Raw genomic sequence first — 14,770 nt, forward strand, 5'->3', positions numbered from 1 at the left:
TTCTCTGCCTGACTTATGTCGCTTAGCATGACACCCTCGAGGTCCATCCACTTTCCTACAAATGGCCAGATTTTATTCTTTCTCATTGCCATATAGTACTCCATTGTGTATATACCACATCTTCTTGATCCACTCATCGGGTGTTGGACATTTAGGCTCTTTCCACAATTTGGCTATGGTAGAAAGTGCCGCTATGAACATTGGGGTACATGTGCCCCTATGTATCAGCACTTCTGTATCCCTTGGGTAGATCCCCAGCAGTGCTATTGCTGGGTCATAGGGGCGTTCTATTGATAGTTTTTTGAGGAGCCTCAAATGGGGGTGCCTGAGTGGCTCAGTTTGTTAAATGTCTGATTCTTGATTCCAGCTCAGGTCATGATCTCAGCGTTGTTGAGTTCAAGCCCTTCGTCGGGCTCTGTGCTGACAGTGTGGAGCCTGCTTCAGATTCTCTCTCCCCATCTCTCTCTCTGCCCCTCCCCAGCTTATGCACATGCCCCCCCCACTCTCTCTCTCTCTCTCAAAATAAATAAATATTTAAAAAAAGAAACCAAGTTTTCTCTTTCTTCTTTCTCTCTCCCTCCCTCCCATATTAAATCTCGCTTTTCTTCCCTTCTCAATATAATTGTATCTTATTCTCATTTTCTCTACACTGGTGGACGGACCAAATAATTTATTATCTTAGAACAGTTTGGGGAGGAAAGGGGGCACTATTTATAACGGCTCCAGGACAACAGGTGCAAGCTGGGGACATCTGGACATGCGGTCACTGGTATCGCACTGGTCACTTGCCTGCTGGCTGGAAGACCCCTGCCTGTCCTTTTTTTGCTCCAAACCACAGTGCGCTGACCTTTCTAAACTACATTTTCCAGGATGCCTCGCTTATCATCTGGTTAGGTTTGAGCAACAGCATCCACAGGCTGACAGAGGGGAGGAGTTGGGGTATTTCTCGCCATCTCTGCCCCCTCCATGTCCAGCCGCTGCAGGCTCTGCTAACCCCACTCTGCTCCCCAGACCCTCCAGGTCTGACTCCAAGGAGGGTAGTGGCTTCCTACAGTGATTAATCTCTGGGTGTTCTCACGTTTCTGTGTTCAACTCTCGAAACACTTCTGAGAAGAGTTCCCTGTATGAAATTCCCTCTGCCTCAAGTTCCTGGTGCAGTTTCTGTTTTCCTGACTTGACCTTTACTGACAGGGGTTATCTCTGTGATTTTAAGTAACACATTGAAAACTCCTTTATGCTCCTTTCACTGGAGACAAGATCTCTGGACTTCGACTTCCTACCCTGCCCTCCACCTCCCAGACCCGGCCCTTCAGGGATGCAAGGGCACATTTCCACTGAGGTCAACCTGTGTGCCCCTCTCCAGGGTGTCCCACCCAGAAGGTTCCTGCGCATTTTAATTACCTGTAAATTGTTTTTCTCGCCTCTTCACTCTTCTCAAAACGTGCTGTTGGCGTTGAATGGTTTTCAATAATTCTTCATCTTCAGCAGCTGGGAGAAGGGTGAAAGGTGACCTTCTCAAGATGGATTTTCACACATTACTCACCAAACCTCCTCCCCCTCACAACACCTCAAGCAACTCAGATCTCTGAATCTGGAGGTTCTTCCAGAAGGTTCCTTGAGCACCTGTCTGCAGATCCTTACACACTGCCTGACTTTGTCATTTACCTATGTTTCTCCATTTGCGGTCCCTCAGCCACCTACATCAGAATGGCTGGAGGAGCTTGTTAAAAATGCAGGTTCCAGGGCACCTGGGTGGCTCAGTTGGTTGAGCATCCAACTCCGACTTGGGTCATGATCTCGCAGTCTGTGGGTTCGAGTCCTGTGTTGGGTTCCGTGCTGACAGCCCAGAGCCTGGAGCCTGCTTCAGATTCTGTGTCTCCCTCTTTCTTTGCCCCTCCCCTGTTCACTTTCTGTCTCTTTCTCTCTCAAAATTAAACAAACATTAAAAAAAATGCAGGTTCTACAGGCCCACCTTCTACCTGCTAAGTCTGTAGGTCTGGGGGTCCTGAGAGTCTTCATTTTATAAACTCCTCTGTTTTTTTAAAAAAATTATTATTGAGACAGAGAGAAACAGAGCGTTGGGGGGGGGAGAGAAAGAGGGAGACACAGAATCTTTTTCCCCCTATTTTTTTTTAATTTTTTAACGTTTTATTTATTTTTGATACAGACAGAGACAGAGCATGAGAGGGGGAGGGGCAGAGAGAGGAGACACAGAACTGGAAGCAGGCTCTGAGCTAGCTGTCAGCACAGTGCCTGACGCGGGGCTCGAACCCATGAACGTGAGATCTAACCTGAGCCGAAGTCGGAGGCTCAACCGACTGAGCCACCCAGGCGTCCCGAGACACAGAATCTGAAGCAGGCTCCAGGCTCTGACCTGTGAGCACAGAGCATGACATGGGGCTCAAACCCACGAACCATGAGATCTTGACCTGAACCCAAGTCAGAGGCTCCACCGACTGAGCCACCCAGGCCCCCCTCCTCTGCTTTAAAAGCAGACTCTCTTTATTTCTAAAGCTTTGCCTTGGGGCACCTGTGTGACTCAGCCAGTTGAGCTGCCAAGTCTTGATTTCGGCTCAGGTCAGGATCTCATGGTTCAGTTCATGGGATTGAGCCCTGAATCAGGCTCTGCCCTGATGGTGCAGATCCTGCTTGGGATTCACTCTCCCTCTGCCCCTCCCCCACTCATGTGTGCATGCTTTCTTTCTTTCTCTTTCTCAAAAACAAATACATAAACATTAAAAAACCCCACCTTTGTCCCCTCGCAAAGCATTCCAAGCTTCCACATCTATTGATGTACCAGGCACAGGACAGGGAGTTTCATAAGCGTTATGTCTACTCCTCACAGCTCAGGGAGGAGATTTTTATACTCATTTATTTACAGATGAGGAAATCAAGGCTCAGAGAGGTGAAGGGACTTACTCCAAAGAGGACCAGCTGCCCAGGGTCACACAGCAGGAAAAGCAGCTGTCCCCCTGCCTCTGTCAACCCCTCCCAGACATCTCTCCTGACCACTCCAGCCCCCAAAACTCTCTCCCACAGTCTTTTCTTTCTCAGCCTGTTGTCTCCTTCACAGCCCGTATTGGAACTCACAATCATTTCACTTACTGGTTAATTTAGGTGGTTTCTGTCTCTTTTCCCCGGAATCCTAGAAGAGCATCTGGCACAGAGCAGGTGCTCAGGGAATGCTCATTGAAGGAATGGGTTTGTTAATGTGTGTTCAGGGGCCAACATATTCCAATAAGACTGTCTCCCCTCCTGCAGAGTTTTGGCTTTAAAAGGTCTGAGCTCATTTCTGTAGATGTGTGTGTGTGTTCGTGTGTGTGTTCATGCGTGTGATTGCAGGCACATACATGTTGCAAATCTCTCTCTGAGCCCTTAACACCACTGCATCGCCTTTCCTCACTTGGCCTAGAAATCCAGCCCCCATGCACCCGCCTGCTCCCAGCCAGGGTGGAAGTGCAGCTCACCAGGCCTCCCAAAGCATCCTTCCTGTGGCTTCTGCCAGGTGAGAATGGCCTCCAGCCACCGGAGCTTGTAGAAGTCTAAGAAGCCACTGATTCCGCAGAACATGACTGGAAGCAAAGATAGAGGACCTCCTACAGGCCTGCGCTCCAAGCACACCTGCTTCTGCTGCCCAAGACCGCACAGCGCCACCTTCTTCCTCCCACGAAGGTGAGGCAGCGCCAGGAGGTGGGTGCTCGATGACTAGGTCCTGCCTCCCATTTAGACCCTTCATTAAAGTCGCTCAAGAGTTGGGGTCAGGGGTGCCTGGGTGGCTCTGTTGCCTAAGCATCTGACTTTGGCTCAGGTCATGATCTCATGGTTTGTGGGTTTGAGCCCCATGTCGGTTTCTGTGCTGACAGCTCAGAGCCTGGAGCCTGTTTCAGATTTTGTGCTTCCCTCTCTTTCTGCCTCTCCCCTGCTCATGCTCTGTCTCTGTCTCAAAAAATAAACTATAAGAAATTTTTTAAAATAGAGTTTGGGTCAATAGGGGCTCCTGGGTGGCTCCTGGGTTGGTTATGCCTCCAGCTTTGGCTTAAGTCATGATCTCATGGTTCATGGGTTTGAGCCCTGTGTCATGCTCTGTGCTGACAGCTCAGATCCTGGAGCCTGCTTCGTGAATTCTGTGTCTCCTTTTCTCTCTGCCCTCCCCCACTCATACTCTGTCTGTCTGTCTCTCTCAAAAAAATAAAACATTAAAAAAGAAAGAGGTGGGGTCAGTAGAGGGATCTAGACATCCAAGCCAAGGAGCAGCCACCCAGAGACCCCTTTTCTGCCTCATCTCTGAGGCTTCAAGGTCATTGCCCATGAGCTTGTCAGTCAGCCCAGAGCTCCATCACTGAGTCAGCATTGGGGGCAGGGAGCAGCCACATAGTGACAGATAAAATATGGGATGACCAGTTAAATTTGAGTTTCCAAAAAATACAAATGCAAATTTAAAGCATAAGTATATCTTATGAAATGTTTGGGATATACTTACACTACAAATGTATTCAGTTTATCTGAAGTTCAAATTTACCTGGGCACCCTGTATTTATATTTGCTATATCTGGGTGTGTGTGTGTGTGTGTGTGTGTGTGTGTGCGTGCGCTGTGAATCAGGGACACCCAGGTGCTTTGTCTGTGGCGTGCAATGCCAGGGCTCACTGTTTTCCATGAAGATGTCCCGGGTCGGGTAGGCATATCCAATAGCCTCAGCTCTCCGGTTCAGGTCTATCATGTTGGCACAAAAGAGGTTCATATAGCGTTGGCTGTGGCGGAAGAGCCCCTCTGTGCATCCCTTCTGGGGAGACAAACATCCAGAGATAAGGAAGTCAGTGGCAAGAGTGACAGACCCATACTCTGTTACAGAAGACTTGCAGTTCTGAGATGGTCTGGCAGGGGGATGACTTTGGGGAAGCTCTTTCCCCCTTTCCCAGAATTTCTTCCCCATCTACACACCCCACCTGCTGGGGACTCTGTCCCTGGGGGATCAGAAAGAGCTGGATTTGAATCCAGACTCTGCCACTCAGGAGCTGTATAACCTTGGCTGGCTAGATTAATCTTTCCCAGCCTTGAGAGTCTACACCTGGATGGGGGGGTACCATAGTTAGGAAGTGCCTGACACAATCCCCACACTGATGGACACACTGAGATTAGCTGTGGTCACATTCAGATTCCAGGCTAACCCCGCTGGAAGCTTCAGTGCTGCTCAAAGTGTGGGCCATGGACTGGTCTCAGGGACAAGACAGGAGATGAGAAGAGGCTTTAGAAACTTCTGTAGCAATGTGTAAGAGTGGCTTCCTACCTGTCCAATCTATAATTTAAAATACTTTAATTTAGAGTGGGCGCCCGGGTGGCTCAGTCAGTTAAGTGTTTGACTTCAGCCTAGGTCATGATCTTGCCATTCCAGAGTTTGAGCCCCACATTGGGTTCTGTGCTGACAGCTCAGAGCCTAGAGCCTGTTTTGGATTCTATGTCTCCCTCTCTCTCTCCGCCCCTCCCCCACTCACACTCTGTCTTTCTCTCTCAAAAATAAACATTAAAAAATTTTAAAATAATTTAATTTAAATAATATTTAAAAATAATTTTCCTTGTAATTTCATTTTTATTGTATTTACAGAAATACTGACTGTGACAGCTTGCACATAAATGACATTTAAAAAAACCTGCCAAACAAAAATATTAAGTCCCTTTTTAGCTAAGGATTTATGGACATGGAATAACATCTTTATTTTTTTAAAATATAATTTATTTTCAAACAACACCCAGGGCTCATCCCAAAAAGTGCCCTCCTCAGTGCCCATCACCCACTTTCGCCTCTCCCCCAATCCCATCAACCCTCAGTTTGTTCTCAATCTTTTTCTCTTGTGGTTTGCCTCCCTCCCTCTCTGTAACTTTTTCCCCCTTCCCCTCCCCAATGGTCTTCTGTTAAGTTTCTCAAGGTCCACATATGAGTGAAAACATATGCTATCTTTCTCTGACTGACTTATTTCACTTAGCATAACACCCTCGAGTTCCGTCCACATTGCTACGAATGGCCAGATTTCATTCTTTCTCATTGACAAGTAGTACTCCATTGTATCTATAAAGCACATCTTGATCCATTCATCAGTTGATGGACATTTAGGCTCTTTCCATAATTTGGTTATTGTTGAAAGTGCTGCTATAAACATTGGGGTGCATGTGGCCCTGTGCATCAGCACTCTTGTATCCCTTGGGTAAATTCCTAGCAGTGCTCTTGCTGGGTCATACGGGAGTTCTAGTATTAATTTTTTGAGGACCTCCACGCTGTTTTCCAGAGCGGCTGCACCAGTTTGCATTCCCACCAACAGTGCAAGAGGGTTCCCATTTCTCCACACCCTCGCCAGCATCTATAGTTTCCTGATTTGGAATAACATCTTTCAATAGAGACCATGAGACTTACCTTTCTATATAAGGAAATATATATGTTTAAAAATTATTATCATTATTGGGGCTACCTGGTGGCTCAGTCGGTCAAGAGTCCGATTCTTGATTTTGGCTCAAGTCATGATCTGATGATTTGTGAGACTGAGCTCCACACCCGGCTCTGTGCTGACAGCTTGGGATTCTCTCTCCGTCTCTCTCTGCCTCTCTTGTATCCCTTGGGTAAATCCCTATCAATGCTATTGCTGGGTCACAGGGGAGTTCTACTGTTAATTAAAAAAATTATTTTTTAAGTTTACTTATTTATTTTGAAAGAGAAAGAGAGAGAACACAAGCAGGGAAGGGTCAGAGAGAAGGAGAGGAGAGACAGAATCCCAAGCTGGCTCTGCACCATCAACACAGAGCCCGATGCAGGGCTTGAACTCATGAACCATGAGATCATGATCTGAGCCGTGATCAAGAGTCAGACACCTAACTGACGCCACCACCCAGGTGCGCCAGCCCCTCTTTGCCTTTCTTTCTCCTCTGAGTGCGAGGCTGGCCCCCGTGGGGCACTCACCATTCTGGCCGACAGGAAGAAGAGCAGCTGATGGGACAGACAGTAGCCTGAGCAGCCGGGCTGGGTCATGAGGGTCCTGCAGGAGTCTGAGAGCCTACAGGGCTGGTGGCCATCGGTCCTGGGGGAAGAGTGGTTCAGGCCCTGGAGAAAGGGCATCCTAAAGGGAGCCTGAGGGCGTGGAGACTTCCCTGGTCCCTACTCCCCATTAGTTATTAGAACCCGGGTAGTTTCCAGGCACCCAGATGTACACAGGGGTTGCTGGATAAAGCACAGGTGCACTGTAGCTTGATTTGCTAAATAGGTAAACCCAGCACAGAGGAGGTGACACTGGAGTTATCCTGGGTTGGAGGGCCTCCAGGGGGCTGTGACTTCCTACTGCTCCACGGGACACCCAAGTACAGCCTTTTCACACTACCCTAAACAACAGAACCCTGAACCTTGGGCTGATTCCGGGCTTGCTACAAGCCCATGAACCCATTGCATGGAGGGATAAAATGGTGAGCTTAACTGGGATCCAGTCCTGCTTTCAGAGGCCTACAGCCCAGTGAGGGGGGTAGAACCCTAAGACAAATATAAATTGTATCTATGGCTACCAGTGGTGCTAAGAGAGTCCGCCCACCAAGGGAGGTCAGCTTGTGCAGTGGGGTCAGGGAAGGTTCTGGAGGAAGGATGCTGGGGGTGGCCCTGAAGTATGAGCAGAGTTACTTAGGCACAGGGGTGGGGTGGGGCAGGGTTGGAGAAGGCCCACAGAGGCCAGCTGTGTACGGGTGTAGGTTTTCTTTTTTTGAATTTTTTAAATGTTTTATTCATTTTTGAGAGACAGAGAGAGACAGCATGAGCAGGGGAGGGGTAGAGAGAGAGAGGAGACACCGAAGCCAAAGACAGTCTCCAGGCTCTGAGCTGTCAGCACAGAGCCTGACACGGGGCTTGAACCCACGAACCGCGAGATCATGACCTGAGCTGAAGTTGGACACCCAACCGACTGAGCCACTCAGGCGCCCATTTGGGGTAGGTTTAGAAGTGGGACAGGGGCTGGACTGGAGGAGTCTGTAGACCTGGAGGGGCAGTAGGAGTTGGGCGCCTTGTCCTGAAGAAAATCGGAAGCATCGCATGGTAGGCGAGAAGTTCAAATATGGTTTTTGAAATGATCCCTCTAGTGTGGGAGACCTGTGGGGTGTGGGGTAGGGTGTGGTGCATGTTTGGACCAGGCTTGAAGTCTTGAGTGGAGAGTCGGGGGGCATCTCGGTGCAATGGGGGGTGGGAGAGGTTGGTGTCAAGGTGTCTGGGGTGGGGGGTGGCTGTGCCTGGTTTCACACAGACCCTTGGGGACTTGGAGAGTGTGTGGAATGAGAGGACAGACAGAGAGCAAGAGCTTTGGGGTTTCTTGGAAGCGGGGCGAGTTCAGGGGGCCCACCCTGTTCCCAGCAGCTGCACCAGACATGAGTCACTGCTTTCCTCTGAGAAGGAGTCCTGCGTCTCAAACGTGGGGTAGACCATGGAGGCATCCGTGCAGGTCCAGGCACGCGGAAGCTTCCAAAACCCAGGCTGGATGGTTGACTGGAACTCTGGCAGAGAGGCGGGGGTAAGGGGAACACACCCAGGGGCAGGGGGCCATGCCACACGGAACTGCCCCCCGGCTCCTTGCAGCTCCAAGGCAAGAAGCTAGGTGTCCCTCCCCATTACGTTACCCCTGGCCACACACAAGTGCCCACTCAGGGCTTTGAACCTTGCCTGCTGGTTGCACACTGTGTTTGGAACACTGAGGATACTCTTCTTCTAAAAATGTCAGGAAAGGCTTTGACCAAATCTACTGCATCCTCTGAAAGCTCGAGACCCACGAAAAGTTAGTTGACTCCTTTGGTTTGGTTAGAAAGTGGACCTCTTACAAAACAGATGCCCAGCTGAGGGTTTCTTTAGGGTGACGCAGGTTGGGGTAGTCCTAGGGCAAAGGCCTGGATGGGAGGCTGCATGTCCGAGGTAGGGAGGGGTGTGGTACGGTCCTGTGCAGCAGGACTTGGGCTGAGAGGGAAGGCTGGACTGGTCAATTATCTCCCCACTCACTCCCACCCTCCAGCTGGGAGCCGGGAGCCTGGGAGGCAGGGATGGACAAGTGTTATAAGTTGCACCCCTCCACCACCCTGAAGAATGATTCCCTCCAGGTTTATGGGGGCGGGGTCAGAGATTCTTAGCACTTTAAGGACAAGAGAGAGACTATCAAGCTGCTAATATTTGCTGCACAAAGGACTAAACTACCTTTGAGGTGTCCCGCTCTCTGGGACGGAGCAGATCCTCCCCTCTGGTCTCGGAGGGAGGCTCCCAAGCCTGAGGGGAGCTAAGAAATGAGAGGGGACACGTTCCCCACTCTCAGCCCTCACCGCACCACTGCCCGTGTGGGTGGGAAGGATCATCTCAACCCAGCCGAGGATGACCAAATATTCCTCAGGGTCAGCCTGTGGCGGGCCTGGCCCGCAAGACCCAATCGGTTACAGACTGTCCCAGACCGTTCCTCACACTGGGAAGAGCACCCCCAGATGCTGCGTGTCTGAGGAAATGAGATTCCCACCCCCCACCCCTGCTCTCACCTCTCAGGTACTTCGGGTCACTCAGCTGCAGGTAGAACGTGGATCTGCGAAGGAGAGGCGCTAGCTTCTCCACCAGCTTCTCCACCCTCAGGCTCAGCGGCTCCAGCTGGCGGTGCCGGGCCCATTTCTCCTGAACACCTTTTAGCTGCACTGGAAAGGAAAAGAGACCATTCCTTCCATCATTTGGCAATCATTGGGACAGGAAAAATTATCCTCAGCTATAATGCTGATTGAGCCTCTCTGCCGTCTCCAGCTCCCAAGGAGGAGGAATTCAGTGAACTACTGGCAATTAGGCCTTGTGAGGCTCAGCTAGGTGATGGTGCCGGGGAGACCAGAGCGCTGGACATGGCAGCTAAGAGCTTGATTTCTGGAGGTGGGCCTGGGTTCAGATCCTGACTCTAATGCTTTCATGTTGGGTGACCAGAGAAAGATATTTAATTTCTCTCCATTTTATGTTCTTCATCTATAAAATGGGGGTAATGATGGCCCTTACTTCTTGGAGTGGGGAGTTGGAAGGATTAAATGAACTAATGCATAGAGAGGACTTAGCATTGTCCCTAGTACAGAGTAAGCACTCAATAGAGTTTAGATGTAAGTATCAATTAGGGACATTTAAGGCTTGCTGTACAGGAGGAAAAAAAATGAGGGAGGGATTTAGATGCAGTGTGGAGAGCCGCTGTGTATAGTTGAGTATGTTGTACACTGCACAAGAGCTGCACACATTCCTATAACGGGTTAGTATGTGTATTAAGACAAGTTTCCAGCAGGTGGCAGGCAAATGACTTAAGGAAGGAGACCTTTGTTTCTAATTTTCACAAAGGTGCATTATGGACTAGCAGTGGCCCTACAGAGGCGGGAGAAAATGGCGTGGTGGGGGTGGGGGGTGAAGGTAAGAGGCGGTTAAAAGAAGAGATGTGAGGGAAAGCCTCAGCACAGGGCCGAGAGGGTAAGAGATGGACTGAATTATTCTCTGCTTCGGGTAGAGAACTTTGATGGGGAGGTTGGACGAGGTTTAGGAGGGTGCTGAGCAAATCTTTTGGGGTGATGGGCTCTGTGGCACCCTTCTCCAGGCTTGGCTCTTTCCCTGCCCTTGAACCTAGGCCATTTGCTTCCGAAGGCTTGTTCCAGATTGCTTGGCTCTAAAGCAGACGGATGGCACTGTGGCAGCACCCAGTCATCAGAGAGATGAACCCAACCTGGCCTCATGGTGGTGCTGTGTCCTGAGTCCTGTTCCTATTTCTCCCTGCCTGCTGCCTGCTGTGACCTTCTGGGTCACCCTCCCAGCGGGTGGAGGTAGTTGGAGGGACCTTTTTCTCTCTTAAGGTCAATGTTCACCTGTCTACCTCTGAGCAGAAAGGATCCAGAATATCAATGGGTATCCCATTGCCATTGGACTCCCCAGAATGTGAAATCCTTCTCGCTCTCCTGGGAGGCTGAGAGGGGAGGTAGGACCCTCACAGCTAGTGCTGTGGCAGCCAGAGGGTGCACTGTACAGGCTGACCCTTGAAACCAATAAGAAACTTGGGAAATGATGGTGTGTAACCTCCAAGCTTGGTTGTAAAAGACATTGAGGCTTCTGTCTTGCTCTCTGTGGGGTCACTTGCTCTCAGGGAAGCCGGCTGCCATGTTGCAAGGGCACTCAAGCAGCCCTACGGGAAGGTCCACATGGTGAGGAACTGAGGTCTCCAGCCACCGGCCGGCATGAACTTGCCTGGGCTGGGAGTAAACAGGGTGGCTACTCCTGCCCCAGTCAAGCCTTCAGATAATCCCAACCCTGGCTGACATCTTGCCTCCAACCTCATGTGAGACCTTGAGCCAGAACCACCCAGTCAAACAGCTTGCAGATTCCTGACAAACAGAAACAGTGAGACGGTAACTGTTTTGTTGTTTTACGCAGTTAAGTTCGGGGATAGTATGTTATGCATCAGTAGGTTATTGCAAAGGGAAAGGGCAAAGCTGTGGAGAGGAGGGGGGGTGGCCCTGGTCTGAGGCTGTTGTGTGGTGTTGGCGTGGGCCATTACCTCCCTCCTTCACAGCCACCTAACCCTGTGATGGTTCAGAGAGTGGGCACTGAGTCAGAGCAGGGTTCTAAGCCCACCTCCTACACTTACTCAATGTGTGACCTTGGATGTTCTCTCACTCTCTCTTGTGAGAGAGCGAGTGAGCATGGGAGAGGGAGAGGGACAGAGAGAGGCAGAGGAGAGAGAGAGAAAGAGAGAGAGAGAGAGAGAGAGAGAGAGAGAGAGAGAGAGAGAGAGAGACTCCTAAGCAGGCTCCATGGCCAGTGCATAGCCCAAGGTGGGGCTCGATCCATGACCCTGGGATCATGACCTGAGCCAAAATGCAGATGCAGAGTCAGAGGCTCAATCAACTGAGCCATCCAAGCACCCCACCTTGGACTTCTCTAAAGCCTGCCCCCTCATTGGTGAAAAGAGGATAATCGTAATGAACTTACTTCAGGGATTGTGGGGGGTCAGTGAATTACCCCAGGCAAACATTTACATTGTGCTGGTGCTTAGTGGGTCCTTAGTGAGCCTTATCTTTCATCATCTCACGGATCCCAGACAGCACTCCATCAAGGGAGCCACCTTTCCTTCCCTCCTCTCTCCATCAGGAATGGACAGACCCCCGGGACTGTTATTGACAAAGGTCTGTTGCCTGGCTCAGGAATATGTTTATTCAACTGCTGCTCAGACAGAGCCCAGGAAAGTCCACGTGTGCTCACCCTGCCTGCAAGGGCTGTCAGAGCAGCTGGATTTGGATGCTAGACTCCCGGCCTCTCAGCTGCGAGGAATAGGGAGGCTGCCGAACCTCTGATCTTGAGTCCCCACCTGCAGAAAGCGCAAAGCAAACACTTGCCCTCTGGGCTGTTTGGGGATTACAGCGGGTACCCAGGTAACATCCAAGGCATGTTTGCTGGGCCACATGCCATGGCTTTGTAGGTTTCTTCCTTTATTAAAAAAACAGATCAGGGGCACCTGGGTGCTTAGTGGATTGAGTGTCAGACTTCAGCTCAGGTTATGGTCTTGTGGTTCTTCAGTTTGAGCCCCCACATCGGGCTTTCTGCTGTCAGTGCAGAGCCTGGCGCCTGTTTCAGATCTTCTGTCTCCTTCTCTCTCTGCCCCTACCCCACTCATACTTTCTAAAAAATAAACATCAAAAAAGATTAAAAAATAGATTAAAGGTTATGTCTTATGGGGCGCTTGGGTGGCTCAGTCAGTTGAGCTTCAACTTTGGCTCAGGTCATGATCTCTTGGTTCATGATTTAAAGCCCTGCATTGGGCTCTGTTCTGACAGCTCAGAGCCTGGAGCCTGCTTCAGATTCTGGGTCTTCCTCTCTCTTTGCCCCTCCCCTGCTCACACACTCTCTCTCTCAAAAATAAGTAAAACATTAAAAAAAAGATTGTCTTACAACTGCATTGGTATAAAGACGAACATGTTTACATTATATATTATAGCATTCTTTTTGACCTAAAACTTCATTTTTATTCCTTCTGATTTCAAGAGAAATGAAATCATTTTCATGGGCCCCTGAAAGTATACTGTGCCTAATGGGATAGCCAGTCCTGTGGTTTATTACAATTACACATTTACAGAGGTGTTATAGGGTGTGGTTCAGATTAAATGGAGACCTTGGTCCTAGCCTGAGAGGATCTTGGATCTTAGGGGTCTCCAGGATGCCCCATGGAGGGTCAGGGGGTGGGGAGGACACTGGGGGGCCAGGCAGGAAGCGGACCTGTCCCAGAGTCCCTCCTTCTGCTGGGACCTGGAGTCCAGGTGGGTGGTGAGTGGCAAGCTGCACTGGCCACCAGAGGGGGTGGTGTGAAAGGGGGGCCAGCCGGAGCCCCAGGCGGATTCCAAGTCAGCCCTTTGTCAAGATGGCCTTCTTAGAGGGGCTTCCTGCAATTCTGGGTGTGGGATGGTTCCTTGTTTGCCTTGGCCAGTCACCAGCTCCCTCTGTGAGGATCTTACATCCCTGGAAGCTGAGCAAACACTTGGCTTTTTTCTTGAAGGCTTCAGATGGCTTTGCTAGAAGTAGGGGGAGTGGAGTTGGAACCTGATCTTGAGGTTTCCTGGCTTTGTTCACAGGCACCCCCCCCAAAATGCCCCTTGAAAGGGCAACCTCCCTCTGCCCACCTTGTTCATGACGTATCAGGAGAGGGGCTGTCAAATGGATCATTTCCCCCTAGGAAAACAATAATTTCCAAATCTTTTCTCATGTGGCCTCTGAAGCCTTCTTGCTTCTAAAATAACGGAGTACAGCAGGGTCCCAAGACACTCAAAAGGAGCAAGTTGCCCAGCCCTGCTTTCCTTATAGTCGGAGCAGGATATTTCAGTGGCAGGGAAGAGGCCGGGTCCTAGGGGTACAGAGCAGAGAGGTGACAGGCTGGTTTTCCAGTGGCCAGTCCAGGGCAACAAGAGTGCACCCACCTTCCAGCACCCGGAACCCCACGACGCCGTCCAGGTTGATTTCAGGCAGCCTCTTCTCCAGGAAGGAGGTGGCTCTGTCCAACGCAGAGAGGATGAGGCCCATGATGGTGGCTTTGCCCTCTGGGGTGTCCAATGGTGCCAGCACGGAGGGTCGCAGCGGTGGTGGCGCTGCCAGCAGCACGAGCAGGAGCAGGAGCCCTGGGCTGGACATGGCTGGCCCTCTGCCTGAGTCCGGGGCAGAGCTTCAGACCAGGGAGGACCGCCCCCGCCCCTTCCTCCTCGCTCCTCCCCTGCAGCACTGCAGAGGAGTGGCAGGCAGGACTGACCCAGCAGGCTGGGCTGGCCTGGCCCAGGGCTCTGGGAGGGGCAGCTGCAGGAGTCTGATTGCCTGGGGTGGGGTGTGGGGCAGTGAGCAGAAGACCCTGCAGTGGAGGCAGCCAGAGCTCAACCTCCCACCCTCTCCTTCTCATTCCTGATTCTCCAGGCCTGTGGGCTACATCTTGGATCTCCCAATGCACTTAGACTCCAGCAATCAGAAGGCATTGAGACGCAAAGGATTTTGCTTTACTTTTTTTAAAATGGTGTTTATTTTCTTGGTGAGAATGAGAGACAGAGTGTGAGTGGGGAGGGGGGGCAGAGAGAGGGAGGGAGACCCAGAATCTAAAGCAGGCTCCAGGCTCCAAGCTGTCAGCAGTGAGCACAGAGCCCAATGCGGGGCTCGAACTCACAACCTGGAGATCATGGCCTGAGCTGAAGTCGGATGCCTAATCAATTGAGTCACCCAGCACCTTGCTTTTTTTGTTTTAAAAAAT

At 50.7% G+C, this 14,770-nt stretch overlaps 1 protein-coding gene across 2 annotated transcripts in view; it reads right to left on the reverse strand.

Moving 5' to 3' along the window:
* C8H16orf89 (chromosome 8 C16orf89 homolog) overlaps positions 1–14,204 on the reverse strand; it is a 16,313-nt gene extending 2,109 nt beyond the window's left edge. Inside the window, exons 1-7 of one of the 2 annotated variants that reach the window (XM_029948602.1) lie at positions 13,959–14,204; positions 9,528–9,677; positions 8,360–8,510; positions 6,946–7,063; positions 4,647–4,782; positions 3,468–3,572; positions 1,402–1,488 (exon numbers count right to left, since the gene is read on the reverse strand). In XM_029948602.1, the coding sequence (XP_029804462.1) occupies positions 1,402–1,488; positions 3,468–3,572; positions 4,647–4,782; positions 6,946–7,063; positions 8,360–8,510; positions 9,528–9,677; positions 13,959–14,169 (958 nt within the window). In that variant the 5' untranslated portion in view covers positions 14,170–14,204. The remainder of the gene's footprint in view (positions 1–1,401; positions 1,489–3,467; positions 3,573–4,646; positions 4,783–6,945; positions 7,064–8,359; positions 8,511–9,527; positions 9,678–13,958) is intronic. The other variant, XM_029948604.1, reaches the window with a different exon arrangement.
* Positions 14,205–14,770: the final 566 nt, after the last annotated feature.

This window comes from Suricata suricatta, chromosome 8 (genome assembly GCF_006229205.1).
Source record: "Suricata suricatta isolate VVHF042 chromosome 8, meerkat_22Aug2017_6uvM2_HiC, whole genome shotgun sequence".
Lineage (NCBI taxonomy): Eukaryota > Metazoa > Chordata > Mammalia > Carnivora > Herpestidae > Suricata > Suricata suricatta.